The sequence below is a fragment of the Strongylocentrotus purpuratus genome, unplaced genomic scaffold (assembly GCF_000002235.5).
Source record: "Strongylocentrotus purpuratus isolate Spur 01 unplaced genomic scaffold, Spur_5.0 spur5_scaffold_16, whole genome shotgun sequence".
Classification (NCBI taxonomy): Eukaryota; Metazoa; Echinodermata; class Echinoidea; order Camarodonta; family Strongylocentrotidae; genus Strongylocentrotus; species Strongylocentrotus purpuratus.
Window position 1 is genome coordinate 21,000,497 of NW_022145601.1, and position 22,510 is coordinate 21,023,006.

General features: G+C 37.1%; 1 protein-coding gene across 4 annotated transcripts in view; it reads right to left on the reverse strand.

Annotated features, from left to right (window-relative positions):
• Positions 1-4,593: 4,593 nt before the first annotated feature.
• LOC115924566 (ATP-dependent translocase ABCB1-like) overlaps positions 4,594-22,510 on the reverse strand; it is a 44,381-nt gene continuing 26,464 nt past the window's right edge. For all 4 annotated transcript variants that reach the window (XM_030987030.1, XM_030987033.1, XM_030987032.1 and 1 more), the window contains exons 8-26: positions 22,280-22,404; positions 21,670-21,786; positions 21,231-21,399; positions 19,962-20,198; positions 18,745-18,948; positions 17,399-17,569; positions 16,493-16,673; positions 15,751-15,881; positions 15,090-15,254; positions 14,000-14,179; positions 13,463-13,546; positions 11,472-11,675; positions 10,559-10,659; positions 9,862-10,002; positions 9,186-9,342; positions 8,431-8,628; positions 7,661-7,864; positions 6,387-6,533; positions 4,594-5,612 (exon numbers count right to left, since the gene is read on the reverse strand). In XM_030987030.1, the coding sequence (XP_030842890.1) occupies positions 5,406-5,612; positions 6,387-6,533; positions 7,661-7,864; positions 8,431-8,628; positions 9,186-9,342; positions 9,862-10,002; positions 10,559-10,659; positions 11,472-11,675; positions 13,463-13,546; positions 14,000-14,179; positions 15,090-15,254; positions 15,751-15,881; positions 16,493-16,673; positions 17,399-17,569; positions 18,745-18,948; positions 19,962-20,198; positions 21,231-21,399; positions 21,670-21,786; positions 22,280-22,404 (3,123 nt within the window). In that variant the 3' untranslated portion in view covers positions 4,594-5,405. The remainder of the gene's footprint in view (positions 5,613-6,386; positions 6,534-7,660; positions 7,865-8,430; positions 8,629-9,185; positions 9,343-9,861; positions 10,003-10,558; positions 10,660-11,471; positions 11,676-13,462; positions 13,547-13,999; positions 14,180-15,089; positions 15,255-15,750; positions 15,882-16,492; positions 16,674-17,398; positions 17,570-18,744; positions 18,949-19,961; positions 20,199-21,230; positions 21,400-21,669; positions 21,787-22,279; positions 22,405-22,510) is intronic.

Genomic DNA, 22,510 nt, shown 5'->3' on the forward strand with positions numbered 1-22,510 from the left:
TACGCCCACTAAGGAATTTTAAATAAAAACAAATTATAGTTGATCAAGGTGATCAATCAAACAATCAAATCGTAGTGATAAAAGAAGTCCCAGAGCACACTCATAGGAAAAATTTACAGTTTATTTATAAAAGATACTTTAAGAAGAGAGGGCACTTTTTAGCGCTTCCTGGAAGACTAGTTATTTAAAATTGATGATGCTGATCAGAAGAAACCTATAGAATCATGATAAAAGAGAGTATTAGGACATACTCCCAGTCGTCAAACTACTTATAAGTTGTTTGTATAACCTATCCCATAAATCAGTGAAGTGTGCTTTTTCTCATTGCAATTTACTACATGTAGATATGGTATCATGATGTTCTAATTACAAGCAGACTGCCCCGCCACCTGAATAAAGGCTCGTTGAAATATGACGCGGGAAATCTGCAAGGGTTTTTATTCAAGACGACGTAAAGAGTGATAAGCTTCACATTTCTGGGGGGGGGGGGTGTTTCACGAAGATCCTTAGTTGAACTTATCTTTAAGTTGGACTTAATAATTATGGAGAGCCATTTGTAGCCTTTAAATCAAATATAGTCAAAAGCAAAAATTCAAGTATTTTATACTTTTCATAAATTCCACATCAAGAACATGAAATCTCCTTTATAATAGAACATATGAATGATTTAAATCAACATTTTATGCCTTTTAAAATAACTTTTACAAAATATTTTCAAAGACGCTAACGGACTTCCATAATTGTTAAAGGTAAAGACCAGTTATGGTCATGCGATTGCATTGTGAAAGAAACGTTGTGGAATCGATCAGAAAAGGTTGATCATCTAGCATCTAGCATCTGCGAGGTTCTGGAATCATCAAAATGATAAGAAATTTGGCCCATTCTTCGTAAAGTTACAAGCACTATACACAGAAAGATGTATATGGGACTACCCTATATCTCTCACAGACCATGAGAGAAACAAATTTACCAAATATATGAATTAGTAGGCGGTTTCCCGGCAAATTTTTTATCATCATGTATTAGTCAAAACATATTCTTTCACATGATTGGTAATGAGAGCTTCCATTTCATTTTTTGAAATTGGGGCGTTTCCAATACTGGTCTTTACCTTTAAGTCCAAGTTAGAGATAAGTTAAACGTTGGATCTTTGTGATCTTGAACAGATCTTATAACAGTTACAGAGCTTATTGAATACTGTAAAGCTCACGTCCATTGTTGAGCGCAATTGCCATTCATTTATACCGCCATAATTATATACGAGCCTTAATACGTGACGATCGCCAGAGTATTGGTATTTTTATTTTATTATTATTGGGGGGGGGGGGGTTGCAGCTCCCTGGTGCCACCATTCCCTCACTGTGTGTCGAGTCATGATGAATATTCATAATCAATTTGAATTTCATTTTCATGTAATGGGATTCTTTAAAACTCAATATCAGCGCGCTCTAGAAGTGATTCCCCCGATTTTTCGATATATTTATAATGTACTGATGATGAGTAAAGGCAAACTTTGTCGGTATTTCGGTTAACGTTAAAATTTAGAGCTGTATGTTATTGTTGATATGATTAAAGTGGACACCTTAATTATCCAAGGAGCCTGGTGGTTGGTGAGATCGATATTGGATCAACTTTACGTCTAATTATTTCATTGAAATTAAATTGTAAGATGTTATATTCTGCCATACAAATGTGCAATTAATGATTGTTTTAGGAAAAATCTAAAGGAAGGAATATTTGCCTTCGTATTTTCACTTGTTTGGACACTTCATCATACCTCTTCCTTTTGTCAATTAGGGTGCTCATAGACAGTGTTTGTAAAGTACATTATATTTGTGAAATTTACTGTACGATTTACTGTTATTCTTAAGGTTTTCCTGCTTCTAATTGAATTGCCTTTTATAAATCGACCATTTATATCATAATAAAGATAGAGTTCAAACAACTTCACTTAATTTAAAGGTTTCAATCTTGTCAAAGTTTATTATTCATGACATTCTTTTTATTGTAAAGAGAGTGATGGGGAGAGGCAGGGGGAGTGGAAGACACACATAGAGAGAGAGAGAGAGAGAGGAGAGAGAGAGAGAGAGAGAGAGATTGCAAGAAATGGAGCAGAAATATACAGAGTACCAAACTAACATTGTTAAAATTTGTAGGATTTGGGTAACGTAATTTCAAATTTGGCTAAAATGAGATCAAACTGACCAACACATTTTTTTCCATTCCCCTTTCATTCCCTTGTCCCTCTAATTCTCTCTCCCTTACCGCTTACTAGTCTTGCTCTAGCTGCCTCAGGATCCCCCTTCTCCTTCCACTCTTTCTTTTCTCCTCATCCTCCTTTCTTTTTCTCTCTTTTACATCTTTTATATAATACACAAATCTCCCCTTTTCACGTATTGAAATATGTCATAGAATTTCATATAACCTAGAACTTTTGTTTTCCTAATTTTTAATCCAGTATGAATCGTTCAAATAAACAAATGAATAAATCTTTATCATTATCATGACTACATCTTTTCAAATGATGTGGGGTTTATTCATAGATACTACACTTTTTAGTAGGATCGAAGGGCAAAGGAAAGTGATATTTACGACACTTTCATATGCAACAATTGGTACTTGACCCCTGCCTCCCCCTCCCTCTCCCCCTCCCCCTGTAATTAAAACATCATTATAATCAGGATGAATTTGTGTTAAAAGTAGTATACTTTATTTGACCGGTACTATCGACTGTTCACATAAAATGTGATCTACAACAGGTAAACAAAATATATATATATATGAATACTTCATTTTACTATGGGGTGATGAATACAATAATAGGTGACTACTTATTGCATGAAAGCAAAAGACTGGAATATGAAACACACATTTAAAAGGTCAGGAGAGGTGCAGGATTATCGTTAGGGGAAGCAGAGGGCGGGTTTCTGTCTTGTTACGGCGTGAAGAACAGTAGGAGGCGTACCAAAATTTCTTAAATGAGAAATGCGCCTCCCTGCCATCATTTTTTTGCCCCAGAGGGCTCTTAAACTTCGATCCTACAAATCTGATAACCATTTCTTCTTTGGTAGTCAATTCATGTTCTGACCCGTGCACTCCCCCTTTTTTTTATCAAGAATCCTTAAGCCATCCTTGAGACTTGGGATATAATGGTGAGACGCAAGATTTAGTGCAATTAGAGGGGATTTTGTGGGTAACAACCTTTCCCCACCACCTTGCTGATAAACAAAGAAAAGTGATACTTTCTTTTTAAGATGGGCTACGAATGCCCCTGCATATATTATACAAATATAGGAAATGTCATGATAACAAAAATGTATATCTTACAATAAAATGCATATGATTATAGAGATAAAATGATAATGAAAAAATGTTGATATGAACGTAAAACTAAATGTATCCTGCATTCTGTTACATCGAAATGTGAACATGTTCAGTAAAATAAAACTATTATATATTTTTTTATCAAATGCAAACATAATTTGCTAAAGGCTACAGGTGGTATTGAAGAAACCAAATCACCAATTTCACTATTGATTAATACATCTCTATCGCTATCAATAAAAGATCATTATGTGCCATATATGCATAAACACTTTCTGTAAAAGATAATACAACTGATGATTAAGATAACATGCTTAATAATGAACTCTTTTTAATAATGAAAAACATAGGATTAATGCCACCAAAATTGCCAACATGAGCCCCGAAAAAAAAGCTATTTATATTTTGCCGTGAAAATTATACAAATTTTTCATGACATCATTTGGAAAAGCTACACACTTTTTATCATATCGACTCAAAGCTGATTTGAATTCCATCAATTCTATGAATAATTTAAATATTTACATGGGTACTACATGTATCATATATATACACAGAAAATGGGAAAATCTGACTTTGGTACCAAATTGACAAGGTTATGCTACGATGCACACCCAAAAATATTAAGTAAACACGTGTGGAATAGAGAGTGAGTCCAAAAAAAAGTTTACACCTAGAAAATTGCTAATTATTTAAAAAATCATCGATGAACATTAAACTGTGTCTTATGAACGAGTGTTTTATCCCAAATCATTTGGTACCATTTTTGTGTGGTATTTGTTCACGCTTGGATGAACAGGTGGAATATCACACAAAAATGGTGCCAAATGATTTGGGATTAAACACTCTTTCATAAGATGTATCATAATTTACTGTTCATAGATGATTTTACAAATAATTAGCAATTTTCTAGGTGTAAACTTTTTTTTTGATTCACACGGTAGAGGCAATTTAACTCGGCAAAAGTAATCTCAAGTTAAGAAGAGAAAAATGCATCGTTGCACCAGTCTTTAAAAAACACTTCTCAAAGATATCTGCATTAACTACCATTAAACACAATATGACTTTTGTTCCATTCCATAATGAGGTTGTCATTGTCAGTTTTATCTTTACAAGATACCATGAATAAAATATCACAAAAGAGCCGGTAGTTAATGTATCTGCGACAACAAATATTGTTGATGTGTTAGTGCATGTGTGGGGGAGTTATCATTTATCATTTATCCCGTCATGCACTCACGGTGACACACACGTACAGTTCAGTCGCAACAAAATGAAATAAACAATATCATAAGGCACTGTTATTTCCAGATACTAACCTCGAAAATACTTTGGTATGCGCTATGCTTTACAATGATGTATAGGTTACATTACATCATTCACAGAAAGAGGTAGAGAAAGTAAAGTAGAGGCCCGCTTAAACTTTGAAGTTCCTCTTACTCAAATTCACCTGATTGCAAGCGTACAAAGAATAAAGAAAAGAGAAAGCAGTATCCTATTTGTTTATGCATAAGAATCCTCCATTTTCGTCTCGATGCATAGATGTACAATTCACGAAAGCACTTGTGACATTGAAACAGAAGTCAATTGTTATAACCCAATGTCAAAAGATGTGCAAGACTAGAAAGATACACAAGACTCGAGAGAAAAAGGCCAGAGAATGTATAAAATGGTATGTAATTTTTCAGGGGGATCCCCCAACGAGAGGGGTTAAGTGGAATAGCAAAACGTATTATAGGCACCTCAGTGTTCTATAACGACATGCTCACAACAAATACAATCAGTGCTACGATGGTTACGATTCCACTATCTCTTAGAATGATAAATATACAAGATAATGTTTATAAACTTTAGTAAGAATACAAAAACGCTCCTGATTTACACGTTTGGCCATTCAATAGTTTTTTTGGAATTTGACCCGTAAATCAATCATTCCATATCTGACTCTACGATTTGATCATTTAACACAACTTCTGCAACCAGCACCTACTGAGAGGTATTTGGTCAGCATTTCAAGACTCCTGGTTTGAATCTGTATTAGTTTCCGAAAGACAATCTCCGCTTTTGCCTAGGCCATTCGTCTATTCAGATTCCACATCAATCTTGCCACCGGTCAACGTAAAGTAGTGTCCCTTGCTTTGGAGAAGTTCCTGGTGGCTACCGCTCTCGACGACCACTCCCTCTCTGATTACAGCAATGGTGTCAGCGTTCTGGATGGTGGAGAGACGGTGGGCAATGACGATGGATGTTCGGCCCTGCATGGCATTGTCAAGGGCTGCCTGGACAACCTAGATTGATAGGAAGAGAACATAACGGTTGAAGAGGGAGAAAGAGAGGAACAGGGGGGCGTTTCACAAAACTTGTCATCAGTGACGAATGACAGTTTTTGTTATAAGCTACTGAAATCCTTGCTTCTGATTGGTTATCAACAGATTTGTCACTGATTTTTGTAATTTGTCATTAAATAAAAGGCTTTGTGAAACGGGTCCCAGGAGGAAAGAAGGACAGAACTGCCTGTGTTCAGAGCACTGACAAATGTCTCCACAATATCTAGGATGGCATTCATAAGATTATTACAGGAATATTACCAGATTACTTAATGTAATTTCATGATGTAACAAGGTGTACTGCACATATTTTGAACACACATTGAACCACACACCGAGCCACCTTAAAAAATAGAGAGCACTCCACCACACACATACGATGAAACATTGCGTAATTTACAAAAAAAATTATCAAAATATTTGTTGTCATGGATACATTTACTATCAGCTCTTTAGGGATATTTTGTTCCTAATATGCAACTCGGGATATCAGTGCAAGATAATCTTTCATTATTTGGGAATTCAGATCTGAAAATAAGACGCAATGGTCAATGCAGGATAAGGATCCCCATAATCCTTGGTTCTTGCTAAATTTTGTGCCAGACAGTCTTTTAGAGACAAGTGGATAAATTTAAACCCATCATCTTCAAATGACATAACTTCTGTCATAATTTACCAGCAAGAAAATATCTACCAAGCAGCAAAATTACTACCAAGAATTTGCATGATTCTTACCTTTTCGCTCTCTGTATCAAGTGCTGAGGTAGCTTCATCCAGGAGTAGGATACGAGGATTTCTAGCCATAGCTCTGGCGATGGCTACTCTCTGCTTCTGACCACCGGACAGCTGGGCTCCTTTCTCTCCTACAAGAGTATCATATCCCTAAGAAAATAAGAACAAAACGATACTAGATTAACAAAGTTACACTCCCTGCCGAGTTAGTAATGCCATCGCCAAAAGCCAGGGTAATCATGAGAATATCATGAGATGGATAACTTCAAATAAGTGCTTCTATTAAAAATTCAATCTTAAAGAAGGAGAGAGTTACTTAGAGAGATAAATTTAAGAGAAATTATCATTGTTATTCAAGAAATAATAGCAAAGGAAGCTTGTTCTTCAAATTAACTCATTAGCAAGAAAAAAACAAAGAAAAAGGAGAGGAAAAGAAGGTGATGGAGAAAAATATTTACAAAAAATTGAAGGAGGTAACAGGAGGGGGAAAGGGGGACAAGGAGATAAATAGGTGCCACTGTGTTGCCGCCCTCTTGATTCAGGATTATGCTTATTCATTGATGTATGACCTTCGACCTTTTCCTGTCAGCCACTTGTCGGCAGTGCCAGTAATGATGAAGTCATTGGTTTATGAAACGGTTTGTAAACTGTTAATATATAGTGAATGCTCCCCAGGGAGTGGAGAATGTGCATACATGGTGTGCGAGTAAGCCTGAATCAGAAGACTGGGTAATAATATATACTGTGTCTAGGAACAAAGTATTTGGCGCGTTATAAATGTGATGTATTAGTATTATAGTGGTTCATTATAGTCACGGTGGCAGCGGTGGGATCGATAGGCGAAAAAAAGTGTCGTAGTCGAGATTTTAAGCACTTGACTGGTGATACGAAGGGTGTGGGTTCAATCCCCATATCAACAATGTTCTTAAGCATGGGATTTCTTATTATATACATTGGGCAGCTCCACCCAGGTGTCCATTGTGTTAATTGTGTACTCAGTAGGATGCAAACATCATCAGAGTTTGCTCAGAATTGTGAGTATCTGTAAGATGGCGGTTGGCTGGAATGTTCACCAGGGAGAAGAGAATGTGCACAGGCAAGCGTGAATATGTTGTCTGAGGTAATAGCATCTCAGTAAAGCACCTTTACACTTTGTAGATGAATTAACCACTATATAAATGCTAAACAATATTTTTGCTAAATATCAAAAGGAAACAGACAGGAAGGGTAAATCATGGCTACTAGCCAAAAGAAAAGACTGTTATTGCAATACTTACAAGAGGAAGAGAAGCGATGAAATCATGAATGTTGGCCATCTTGGCGACATTCTCAATAGCCGCTTGTTCCATTGGCGTTTCGACACCATATTGGATGTTGTCTCCGATAGAACAGGCAAAGAGGATTGGTTCTTGGCTCACAATCGCCATGTTTGCTCGCAGCCACTGGATGTTGATGTCTTTTACAGGCGTCCCATCGAGAGCCTTTGTGTAGTGGGAAAAAAAAGGTTGTAGTAGATTAATCTATCCTCTTTTTGTTTTATTAAAAAAACAGTTCATTCATTGGTCTTGAGATTTACAGGCCATGCTTAATAATTACTCCAGAAAATTGTGAGATTATTCAATCAAAATTTATGGGGCAATATTTTTTCACTATTAACCTCATCAATACAGTTTTTGATCGTAATTGTAATCTTTATTTATTTATTTATTTATTTATTTCTGGTATTTATACAGGGTGGCACATATCACCTATTTGGTGGTCTTCCATGAGGCCCTGTTTGGTAATAATAGAAACAAATAACAGCATCAAAAACAAAATATATAAATACACAAGCATATAAACAGGTAAAATACAAATTAATTGGTATCCCCTTGAAATATATATTTACTCTTTGATCCCTTAGTCACTTCAAATTTGTTTTCATTTCTATATATCTGATTTTTGAATAGCCACAACAATTAAAATTGCACTTAAAAACTACTTGTAGAAGCAGGGGAGGTATACTAAGTTTAATAAGTATTATAAGCTAAATAAGTTAATATCTTACCACAGAACCTTGTGCGGGATCATAGAATCTTTCTAGGAGTGACACCAGAGTACTCTTACCACACCCACTCTCTCCTACCAGGGCTACGGTCTGGCCTGGTTTGATGGTGAGACTCAGCCCTTTCAAGACGGTGACGTCAGGTCGAGTTGGGTAGGAAAACTTGAGACCACTGTACTCGATCTTACCATCCACCTTTTGCTGTTATTTAAGTAAAATAATTCCAGATTGTATAAAAAAATGTAATTTTTATTAACTATTAAACACATAATCTGACAGATATTTTCTGAATCATTCAATGCAGCTAGGCCTATTAAATTTTATTGATGAGGAGCAAACATTCACTTGAACATACTAGTACACTTATACAAGCATTACTATAGCTACCACTACTACACCATCACCCCCATCATCTCTTCCTGAACAATTCCATCACCATCGCCACCTCCACCACCACCAACACCAACATCATGACCATCATCACCTCCATCACCTTTAACCATCACTATCACCACTATCACCATCACCACCACCACTACCATCCTTCTCAAGACATCACCACATCCACTACCACTACCATCACCAATATCACTACCATCACTACCACTACCCCTTCCACTACTACCCACCACTGCAATTGCCCCTACCAATCCCCCACCAAGACCATTCCCACATCACCAAACCAATATCAAATCCACTACAATAATTATCACTCATACTCCTACTTCTACGGTACTCCTTCCACTTTTAATTCTTACCGGTTGAGCTCCATCCGTGGAATAATTATCAATGAGCGGCTTGATGCTGAACAGGTGAAGCATAAGATCTGCTGAGTGGCGAGCTTTGGCGTAGTCTGGGAGGAAAGCCAGTGACTGACCGACCGAGATGCCGGCAAAAGCAACCCCAAAGACAACTCTATAGTAAATAAAAGAATGAAGGTTTTATCACCAAAGACAAAATGACATAACAATTAAGAATGTATCACCTGTTTGAGACTGATTATGAAATAAGAGATAGGAGACTATAAACTTGCGATTGATTTGGATCAATCACACCTCTTTGTAAGACTGGACCCAGGTATTCTCATAGACAGAATGATATGGCACAGATGAAAGATCATTCCTTGTGAGACACCAAAGCTTTATCGATCTATCCATCTACCTAGCTTTCTATCTATCCATCCATCTATCTCTCTATATATCTATCTTTCCATCTATCCATCCATCTATCTTTAATCTTGAATCACACAATCACTTAAAAACATCATCTCTGCTAATCTCTCCAGCGGGTCTCATACCCTTAAAGCCTGAATGATGCAGCATAGATTAAGAAGATCATTCTCTGTGAGACACCAAAGCCTATATATATCTATCCATCTGACCATGGACCAATCCAGTTTGCATTATGTTGAATCTAGAATCACTAAACACTCACTTGAAGACCTCATCTACTGTCATATCACCAATGGATACCAAGTATCCTCCCAGACGGAAGGATGCTGCATAGATGAAGAAGATCATCGCCTGGGAGACAGCAAAGGCCAGACCATTAATCTGGCTGTTAATCTTTCCTTGCCTGTAACAAGTGATCAAGGGAAAGAAAACAACGGACCCATTTAATGATTTTTATACAGATGATATTATAGTAGATTTAAAGCCTGTCTGCACCAGTTTGGCCAGGAGGGATCTACCTCTCTGCATGGTCACTAACAGGTGGTTATCTCATGAAATCAGCTCCCACTTAACATAAGAAAAAGGGGATCATGGGGGACCATTGGGTACCACTTAGGCATTGTTGGTTATATAGAGGGCGCAAGTAGCTACAAGTAGTGCAGTTCTGCTTTAAAAGCAAATTATATTTAAGTGGACCTCTTACAATGACTAGACGCATTGCTTGGGATACAGCTAGACCAGTCACTTGACCTTTGCCCTTTCCTTGTGTGTATATATTATATATATATATATATTATATATATGTATATATAGACCCCCTATATTAATTAATGAATGATGTAGGCACATCACATTTATGGGTTTTCTAACTGCTAAAACATGGATCGTTCTGTTAAACTGAAGGATAATAGGTTTTTTTCTCTGAATAGTTAAGAATAGTTTTGGATCGTTCCATTTACCTGTAGGGGTTTTGCAGCTGCTCAGTATAATTCGCAATCATCCTATCCTCAAGGTTGAGAGAGGCTACAGTACGAACGTTCTCAATTGCTTCAGCGGCAATCTGTAGAGTGAAGAGAAGAGGAATGATGACGGTATAAAAGGTATGAATCAATTTTTGACACTCGAAAGAGACCTACATGTATAACTAAAAACGTTTTTTCTCTTTGTATTTAGAGTTTTGTGCTGGGATCTCAATTTATATATGAAGAAAAAATGTAAGCTCTAAATGGCACTTATGTATAGATATAGATATAAATTAACCTATTACCTACTGAAACCGAGTGGTCCTTGTACTATGCCTATGGGAAATAGAGAGTTCAGCAGTCAACGGATGAAGAGAAAAGCAATATGTGAGTAAACCAGTCGACATTAACAAATAGTATACTCAATTGCACGCTATTAAATACAGGGGAATGAAGTTTGTACAAAGACTAGTTGATGCTGTTATAACATTGGGCATGGACAGATATAAACAAACATATAGAGAACAAAAAATAGAAGTCATTATCACTTGAAGTTAAAATAGATATCCAATTTAAAAAAGAAGGTTCCATTTCAAGAATAAAAATAGTTAGTTTATATAAAAGTGTGATAGGCCTACACATGAGAGATATGAATTTATGTAAACTTACCCTTTATCTTTTCTTTCTAGAAAATCAATCAATTTCTTTAATTCATTCATTAACCCGTTGACTACTGAATTATCTAATTCCCATAGACTTAACACAGAGACCACCAGGTTCCAGTAAGCAATGGGTTAAAGTCATGGTGGCAGCGTGGGATATAAGATAAAGGTGTCCCGACTTTCTATTAAGGTTGACATGGCGAATCAAAATTGCATGGAGAAAAAAAAAATTTTGAACGAGTCCGTACCTTGCCGGCTTCCTCGATGAGGGCGGCGTCTTTCTCATGCCCACCCTGGAGGATCTTCATCTCAAGAGCACCGGAGAGGGCCAGGACCGGGAGGCAACCGAAGATGAGGAGAGCCAACTTCCAGCCGAAGATGAAGCCAATGGTGATAGCGACGACCATGGTTACGATAGCCTGCACGATGGTGCTGATGCGCATTCCGGTGGCCTGCGTAGACGGAGGAGGATGGAAGAGACTTAAATTGAGACAACTGAAGACTTGGGGGGGGGGGGGGGGGGGGGGGAGGGCACAACTAGTTTATGCCCTTTGTTCATACTAAAGTAAACTCTAATCTCTTCCAGATATCACATGGTAAACCACCCCAAGAAAACAATGCAGCACTTAAAGGGATAGTGGAGTTATGTTGCAGAGGGCACTATACAAAATAATTTTGTTGTGAGATAATGAAAAACTGTCAAATTTGAAAGAAATTTAAATGAAAAAATCATCTTTGTCTGATCAAAATCGGTTCAGAGACGGCTGAAATATAACAATTTCTAATACTTGTGTACTACCACAAATATTAGATATTTTGACAAATTTGAAAAAAACGTTGAAAAAAAAAAATAACGCCTTTTACATCGTATTTCAGTCAATGCCGATGTTGGCTTTTTTGTTGGCATTTTCGTGTTGCTTATATTACCCACAATTAGCTGGCTCATGTATTGTTAATTTTAATTAAATAATTAATTAACGGTCACCATGTTTGTTTTTTTTAAGTGGAGCTGAATTGGTATGATCGTGTTGGCTAAATTTTACACATTTTGGGGTCTAAAATGACCTTCATAGCAATTTTAGGTTCTAAAAGGGCACTATAAATGTCATAAATAAGAATAAAGGAATAACCATGCACTTTGAAGGCATTTGCGGTCTGAAAACAAAACTCAACTATCCCTTTAAAATGAATGGAAACTTCACACAACAAAGGCCCTGTGCGTATCTCCTTAGCTCTGTGTTATAGAAGTTTGAAATGTATTACGCTTTAAAGGTAAAGACCAGTTATGGTCATGCGATTGCATTGCGAAAGAAACGTTGTGGAATCGATCAGAAAGGTTGATCATCTAGCATCTAGCATCTGCAAGGTTCTGGAATCATCAAAATGATAAGAAATTTGGCCCATTCTTCGTAAAGTTACAAGCACTATACACAGAAAGATGTATATGGGACTACCCTATATCTCTCACAGACCATGAGAGAAACAAATTTACCAAATATATGAATTATTAGGCGGTTTCCCGGCAAATTTTTTATCATCATGTATTAGTCAAACATATTCTTTCACATGATTGGTAATGAGAGCTTCCATTTCATTTTTTGAAATTGGGGCGTTTCCAATACTGGTCTTTACCTTTAAGTATGTCATTATAAAAGAACCAATGCAGTTTTGCCACATCATATCAGAAGGAGCCATTAATATGTGCTTGTAGACCCCCTTTGAAATGTTTAATTACAAATCAATTATAAGCATTTAAAACAAATTTAAGAAATATATGTTGGAAACAGCTGTGCCCCCTTCCTTATTCTAAATCCTGTATAGATACAACATAATTCTTTACATAGATTTCACAATTAGCCTGGGAATTGTATGATCTTTTAGAATAATTACCTCAATTATATATTTTTTTTCAAATAAAACCATTTCAGCTTCACTGGCAATAATGCTGTATTTTTTTATTATGGATTAAACATGTTCAAAGAAATTAAAGTTGCTTCTTTTACCTTTCTGCATAGTCGCTAATTTGCCACGCATGCGATATTGCGCTAAACAATACTCTTTTGACACTGACATAGATTAATCTTGCATTGGAAACAGTTTAATAATCTTGAAACCTTTGGTATATTTATCCCACGATAAATATTATCCCACGATAAATAAAATTTGGGACAGGGACAATATTATGCATGGCATATAAAGGGTTTCAAAACATCCTTTCTATTTCTTTAATTTGACTTACCCCTTTGACATTTGATGCGTCTGATGATAGCCTTGTAGCAAGGGCACCAGTACTGTGACTTGGTTGGTCAAAATATGCACAGTCCTTTAAAAAAAAAAATATATATATATATATAACAATTAATAAGAATGTCAACCAGTGACTGAAAAGTGCATGAATTTCTTTCTATTCAGTTGAAAATGTTTTTGTTTAATTTGAATTGTTCTTTTGCCATGTAAGTACAATTTTGATTGAATATTATCCTACTGTGACTGGGCCTAACAGTCTCTCTCTTTCTCTCAATCTCTCTCTCTCTCTCTCTCTTTCTCTCTCTCTCTCTCCCTCCCTCCCTCCCTCCCTCCTCCCTCCCTCCCTCCCTCCCTCCCTCCCTCCCTCTCTCTCTCAAACAGTTGCAAATCATGACCACTTTGAAAATCAGCTTATGTTGAAATGCGATCACATGTTGGATACAAATAAATCAAAATAATAATGTATTGATAACTTCCGTGCAGCAAGCTAGCATGATCAAATTCAATAGAGATCAAGATATAGGCCTACCTGACGGAGGATGGTCCAGAACGCTTTCTTGCGAAGCCTCAGGGTCAACTCCTCTCCAGAGATTGAAAAGCAGTAACCGGTGACGCTGTTACTCACAAAGAATGCTCCTCCGAGGGCCAGGAACATCAGGGCCCAGAAAACAGATTCCTCTCTCAATTCGTCAGCGGGCAAACTGAAGATCTGAAGCGCAAAGGTGATCGAGCCAAAGAATTTCTCGTCAAATAATTGTCTTTACATTTAGACCTTAAAACTCAAATAAGCTGGCTTTAAATAATGATCACAGCAAAAAAGTGAGAACAAAAATGAAGTAAAAAAATTAGATCAAAGAAGTTCTTTTGAATACCACCATCAAAAAACACTTTTGAGAAACCAACCCAAGGGCCATTTTAATCTTATATTGTATTACATATATAAATCATTAATCATTATTACATTTCACACAATTTAAAGCGTTACTGAACTGATGAACTGTCTGCCCTAGCGTGCTGTTTATTGTACAGCATCATCACATGGTTAACTTGCCAACTGTGCAGGTAACCCAATTTCAGAGGATTCGATGCAATATAGAACAAAAGCGCAGTATATAGTTAGGGGACCATACTGCTACAGCTGACACAAAATGGCGCTAGTGGGGTTTTATTAGTAGAATGTGGCTTCATTAGATTACGCACAAAGCTATTGAAATGCCCCTTCCGTGAATGATGATTTCTTGAAAGTCAAGTTCAAATTCATTTTCAAATTTATTCATTTCACATCTCTTAAAAAGTACAATGTATGTAGAATAAACAATTTAAGAACAACAGTGTACAGAAATTAGAAAAATGATAAAAATGAGAAAGGATGCTAACACTGTGATAAAGTGGATGTGAGGGAGTATATAGCAAAGGCTATTGAACTGAAAAGGCTCCTCCCGGTATAAATATCCATCACTGTTTTAGTCTTTAAATATAATCATGCTGTTGATAGATTTAATTGTCAACTAACCAAAATATCATATCCATGGGGGCAATTTTTACCATGCATCCCAAAGCAAAATATCTTGATGCTTCCACTGTTTTCTACCCACACACGTATTTGCCGATCTACTTACCGCGATGACCTCGCTGAAAAGAATAGCGAAAGCAGGCATGGCGACTCCAAGGATTCCAGCAAAAACGCAGCCGACAACGATGTAAAGCCACTCCGGTTTATTCATCTTCAAGATTTCAAGATAACCTCTCTCCTCCACCTCCTCCTCCTCAACTTCTTCCTTTACCTGTGAACCAACATTAAAAATAGGAATGTGGTTAATATTGTCGAGGCCGCCATCCTAGTCAAGCTTCGCTTATGATCGCGGTCTTCTGCACTTTTTCAACTGATAGTTTGGATAATACTTTAAATTTATATGTTATAGAAATATCAACTTTCGTTATTATATGTACATATGTAAAAAAAAAAAAAAAAAAAAAAAAATTTGCACATGAATTTAACATTGTTTGTATATTTTGTATTATACCTTATGTTTTTATATTCTTTGTTATTCTGTTAATATATTTGGAAAAATGCAGAAATAAATAAAATATTGATCACATTTGACATCTTTTACAATATCTGTAAAATGAAATGAAACAAGAAAATGAATCTGGCATGTGCCTAATGTTTTAGTATTCCGACATGCGAGACTGCAGTACTGAGTGAGTGACCGAGCTAAGAAAAAATGAGCCTAAAAAACACACATGTAAATGTACAGGTAGTAAGAAACCTTCACTTACCTCGACACTTTCTTCCATTTTGCCACTGCCGTTGGACATTTGTCGTGAGATCTGACGAGACATTTGACGAGATGGTAGTCGTTTGATGGATTCTTTTCGAACAACTTCTTTTGAAGTTGATGTTGATTCCTCTGTAAAAAAGAAAGGGAGGGGAATGCAAAACAGCACCAACTTTTAAACATATGGATCTTTGATTGTAGCAGCACCTTCCTTAAAAATAAATAACAATAATAGCATCCAAAGATCTTGTTCAAAATTGCTAACCAACCGTTGTTATTAATCTTCTTCACTTTGGATGTACATGTATATGATTTCATGATCCAACAACATTTTGCTAAAAACACAACGAACTCAAAGTAATTTCTTTCCTAAGGAACAGGATTGTTGGAATTCAGTTGAGCCAAAGGGCATGGAAGGGGGGGGGGGTGGTAGGTTCCTTTCCCTGGAATGATAACATTTTCATCATGAATTTGTTTTTCAAGGGGGGGGGGGGGGTGTCATACATCACCCCTCTCTATAGATAGGCCTACATGTATTCTAACGCAGGGAAAAAATCAACATTTATTTTTTGGGGGCTACTTTTCGTGCTTGCCTGCATAAAAATAACATTCTGAAATTTGTTTTGCATTGATCTCTATGCAAATTTATGGGGGGTATTTTCTGATTTTCGGGGGCTCTTTTGGGCATTTCGGGGGCTATTTCACCCTGAGCCCCATGTATTTTTTTCATTGTTCTAACGTACCACCAGCACCATCAAGAGTCTGCAGTGTCACAAGCTGCTTGTAGACCCCGTCTCTCTTCATCAACTCAGCGTGATCACCAAACTCGACGACCCGCCCGTCTTCGAAGGCGTAGATGACGTCAGCATTCCTGATGGTAGTCAAGCGGTGAGCAATCACAAGGGTTGTGCGACCTTCCGAAGCCTATACAAGTTTATTCAGGATGATAAAGAAAATGGCAGAACAATTGAAATCTGAAAACACCCCATAATAAATAATCAGGGTAAATAATCAAGTTTTATACATTTGCACTTTAAGATTTAAGTGCAATGCAGATCATATTTAGTGAGCCTAATGTTACGTTCTATACATCAGAATAATTAAAGAGAAAATGGCAGAACAAAGTGAATTAAGTAAGGTTTCCCTAAATGCAAATACCAAACAAATTAAAAAATGTGTTGGCTAGCAAATCAATAAATCTCCCCTTTGATCTGCAAATGTGTTGGTAATTTGTACTTTAAGGGGAAATCCATCCTGATACTAAGTTGGTTCCATTAGAAGCAGAAGAATAAGAGGAACAGGTCAGGGAATGTTTGAGCAAATTAGCATTTAAACAAAATTATGAGTTATTGAAGTTACTATCAATCAAACACAAATTGGCTACACTGTGACGTATCTTGTGAGCTCCTCTCCAATTTGGTCTGTACAGAAAAACATTCAGTAGATGCCAGGAAAACTTCATTTACAGGGGTTCATCATTGTTTCTCTAGTGACAATTCTTTTCCTTATTCATGACGGAATATATATTTTTTCCACATAGGTATTGAATAAAAACATCGTTTAAATAACTATTTATAGGGTGCAAGTATGATTACAAAAATTCTTGGGAGAAAACAATATTTCTAATCTTTTTTAGCTACCAGTCTTACCTTATCCAGAGCTTGTTGTACGACCTTCTCACTCTCTCGGTCCAGGGCTGAGGTGGCTTCGTCCAGTAGAAGGATAGGTGGGTTTCTGACCAGAGCTCTGGCGATGGCTACTCTCTGCTTCTGACCACCGGACAGCTGGGCTCCACGCTCACCAACCATCGTATCATAACCCTGCACGATGAAATTGACAGTGAGGTTATGACTGAGATGTACACAACCTCACCATGTAGGATCACGCCCGCATTTCACTTTATGAAACGTCCATGTCATAAACTTTGAAATTAGAAATATAGTATAAAACGTAGGGCCCGTTGCACAAAACTTACCGTTGATGGTAACTTTGCCATCCATAGTAACTACCATTGAAACCTTGCTTTTGATTGGCTGTTGAGCCCTGTTACCATGGTAGTCGCCCCTAATAGGATATTATGATATCTATTGACAAAACTAAAGTCGGGTCATTGATTCAAGGGTCAAGCATTCCCTCTAAAAATTAAAGATTGGTGCCCTAACAAAAGCTTTCATTTTTTTTTTTTTTTTTAAATTTTTTTTTTGGGGTGGTGTTTATTTTCCACCAACCGCAACTTCCATTTGTCTATACTTTTATGATTTTTATATCATGATTTTCCCTTTAATATATATATTTTAATTGATTTGAAATAAAGTGAGCTCAGTTGAATGGAATTGAATTAATTGTGTATTCAAGGAAGTAATATGTATGGATGCAGATCGCTACTTTCTACCCCTATCTTGTAGATGGATCGGCAAGCATGCTCGCATAATGAGCAAGAAAGCTGCGATTGATTGCAAGTTGCAAAATTTGCAACTACTATTTGCAATCGATTGCAAATTAACTTTCTTGCAACCCCCCCCCCCCCCCCCCCTCCTCCTACTGGTCTCCTAAATTTCCTAGGATTTTGTTAGGATTGAAGTTTTAACAATCAAATTAAGTTATTTACTAGATCTAGCTTTTATTCCCCCCCCCCCCTCTCCCTCTCTCTCTCTCTCTCTCTCTCTCCCTCTTTCTCTCTTATTAATGGAGAGTTTAAAGAGAGTTGAGTTGCGATCAAGACTTACGCTTGATTTTGGGGCTTCGCAATTGATTGCAGCTTTCTTGGAACGCCCCATAATACAGAGAAGGTCTTCCATTTCCCTTATCAATACTCTTCCCACTGATCTAAATAGTCTGTGTGTATTTGCAGTCAATGTACCTTGACGATATTCTTTATTATCATGTACCTAAACCTGTTTGTTTTTTAAAGTCAACTACATCATTTCTGATGACCACCCTAAATCAAATGGACATAGACCCAATTTTGATTTTTCTTTGACAATGTCAGACCCACCTTGGGTAGTTTTGAGATGAAGTCATGGGCGTTGGCCATCTTGGCAGCCTTGATGATTTCCTCCTTGGTGACACCGTCTCTTCCGTAAGAGATGTTGGTTTCTATGGAACAGTTGAAGAGGACCGGCTCCTGGCTGACCACACCCATGTGTCTCCTCAACCAGTGGAGGTTCAGCTCTTCAATCTTATGCCCGTCGATTAGGATCTGAAGATGAGATGAGAGTCATATAGAAACAATACAGGTTTTTACTATCAGACTGGTAATATTCAAATAAGGACAATGTATAAAGTGATAGTTTAGCATTCATGTCCATCACACAATAACACACAGTGTGCTCAAATATCCCTCCTGGGGGGCGTTTCACAAAACTTGTCATCAGTGACAAATGACTGTCTTTGTTATAAGCTACTGAAATCCTTGCTTCTGATTGGTTATCAGCAGATTCGTCACTGATCTTTTTTGTCATTTGTCATTGAGAAAAGGCTTTGTGAAACAAGTCCATGATCTCATCAGGTTGCCATTATAACTAACAAATATCTTTTCACTGGGTAAATATTTACCTAGCATGGGTCGAAAGAGAAAGATATGGTGCCTAGTTTGGGACAAACAGTACAAGTAATAGTATGAACAGGTGAATTAACCACTTTACTTGAGTTGATCAAAAATTCTGAAGGATCGAAACACAACTGTTTGTGTTGAGAGATAACAAAATGGGAAATTCTTTATTTAAACACATATCTTTAGATTCGAGGATACAACGTGCATTTTAATTTCTTTAAATCAGATATGCTATGATATGAGAAGGAAAGATTTAGAATGTCTTTGGCAATAGCATTGAAGAAACTTGAAAGACCAAACACACCAGGGGGTGTTTCATAAAGCTGTTCGTAAAGTTACGGGTGACTTTACAAACAACTTGTATATGAGGTGCCAGATAGGATGTCCAATTTTTTTTTGATATTTCCAAAAACCACAATTAAATTATGGCAAAAAATATACTTTGCATTAAAAATGTTTGTTATAATAAGAATGTTAATCTATATCTGCACAGTTCAACTTTAGTTGATGCAGGTAATAATGATTGAGCATCCCATTTGGCTTTTCATATACAAGTCGTTCATAAAGTCATGCGTAACTTTACGAACAGCTGTATGAAACTCCCCCCTGCACACTTCAAAAACATTTTTTTGTGTGAATGTTAATCTTCGTTTACTCACATTGCCACCCAACTTTTCATAGAATCGTAGGAGCAGGTTGATAGTGGTCGACTTGCCACATCCACTGGACCCCACCAAGGCCACCGTCTGCCCCTTCCTAATGCTCAGGTCTACACCTTTCAACACCGGTACATCGTCCCGGGTGGGGTAAGAGAATTCCACCCCTTGGAAGTCTATGTTCCCCGTCATCTCTGCCGGTACGATCCCCTTCTTGGAGCGAGTATCGATAGCTGGCCTCTGGTGATCGACAGAGAAAGAAAGAGAGCAGTTGGTTGTTTATCTGATTTTCATTTATAAGATGCTGACGTGGATCCTAATCAAATGATTGGTTGAAAGCGTACACATGACCAGCCATTTATTTTGCCTAACTTGGATTTAATGACCGGTCATTATCCAATGGTAATGACCGGTCATATTATCAAAATCATGTTATAAAACATAATCTTATAAAACAAATAATACACATCATTTTGTTTGGGCATTAGTAAAATAACCCACACTCGGTACCTTCAAAGCAGTCCAAACACCCTCGGCTGTTAGACTGTTCCAAAGGTACTGTGTGGGTAATTCTTACTAATGCCCTCACTGCTGTGTATTATTTATATATTCAAACATGCAAACAATACATTTCAAGATTGCCATAATCCTTAAGGACCTTCTGAAGCTATGAGGGTTCAGTAAACCAACGAAGTACCAGATTGGCAGCCCTTAAAACCAATATTTTGGTTTTGCGGACCTCTGATAATTTTTTCTGAGGGTTCGTGACGAGACCAACATCGTTGGTCTTGTGAGCATTATTAAAGTCTCATGTGCTGTCAGTCTAAAGGGATATCCCGGTTCAAGATTACAAGAAATGTGGTCGGCCCATTTCAATGTAGTTCGAGTTATCTGGCGTTCATTCTGACTTTTAAACAATATCAATTTGTAGAACCATTTCATGGCTCATTATGCACTTCAAGTCAATTTTGTGGTTCTGCATTTCGATAGGAGCTAAAAAAGAAGGGATTCTCAATTGTTGGATTGTTTATACCAGCAGAATATAAACAAACTGGGGAAAACTGAAACTGAGAGAAACAAGTGAAAAGAGAGGGAGGGGAAGGGGTGATGAAGAAAAGGGGAAAAGGAGGGAAACCAGAGAAATAGCACAAAAAATTTGGAAGAAGGCGAGAGGGGGAGGGAAAGAAAAAGAAATGGAGATAGGGAAAGAGAATGTTAGCGAGAAAAGAGGTGAACACAGGAATAGAAAGAGTGACAAGATCAGGGACTTACGGCATCGATGACGTCGAAGAGGGTCACTGCCGCACCCCTTGCTGCCGTGATTGCTGTCATGGAAGGCGAGATGTTCCCGATGGAGAACGAACCGATCATGACGCTGAAGAATACGATCATGACGTCACCACCAGTTATACGCCCATCGGCAACGAGTTTAGGCCCATACCTTGAAATGGTGATGAATAATTACGCATTATTACAATTACAGATTATTACAATTACAGGTATTGCTATTTTTATTTTTTCAATTATATTTTCCAGGAGGTAATTGTCCTAGAACCATTGTTTGTGTAGAACAAGAAACCACTTTAATGAACAGCAATTTTCCAAGCAATACGTATAGGTGTGATGTTTCCAATATGTTTCTAACTTAATAAAACACATGAGAGTTCAATCATACAATCATGCATCAACCTTAATCCAATGGGGTTCTCACCAGAAAGCAAGTGCATAGGACCCGAACATGATGAACATGGTGATACCCATGCCGACGCCCGAAGTCACGCCCTTCTTCACGCCCACATCTCTGGCTTCTTTCAGCTCCTTCTCGTACCTGAGGAATGGAGAGAATGGAGAAAAGATGAAGGGTTGATAAAAAGAAATATATGAGAGGTCTATAAATTAGCTGGTCCTTTGAAATTGCTGGGGAATATATGAACATTCAAGGGATTTGTAAATATAAGGAGTTGAGCATTAATAAACACCTTATTAAAAGACTTTTTAATGATGGGTCTTTTCGGAGGACACACTTTTTAGGCTGTAAATTTGTAAAGATCTGAAGTCATGCAAAAACACTTGCATTGTTAAAGATTATGTTGATATTGCATAAGTTGTTTATTTGCTGTTATATATAAATTTGTAAACATTTGGAAGAAGAAAAAGTATTTGGATGTAAATCATGATCATCTTTAGTTTATCATCTTCATATGCTTATGACCAATGTCTCTACCATGGCTTGAGAAGAATTTTGTTAGAAGTTGACATTTTCATATTGTTACTTAGTATAGTAACCTTCATTTGATAACAGTTTGAAAACTATATTTTACCTAGTGACCTCCTTCTGTTCTCCTCCAAATGCTATGACAGTCCTGACGCAAGACAAAACCTCCTCCGCGACACTCCCGGCTTGGGCGTACGACTCCTGCTCTAGCTTTGCGAAGGATGTCAGAAACTAGAGAAACATAATCAGTGAGACGTTTAGGTTCACTGGTGTTGCCAATTTGTCGCAATAAAATATGAAATTTAATTCAATACATATAATGGGTAAATGTTGTAAA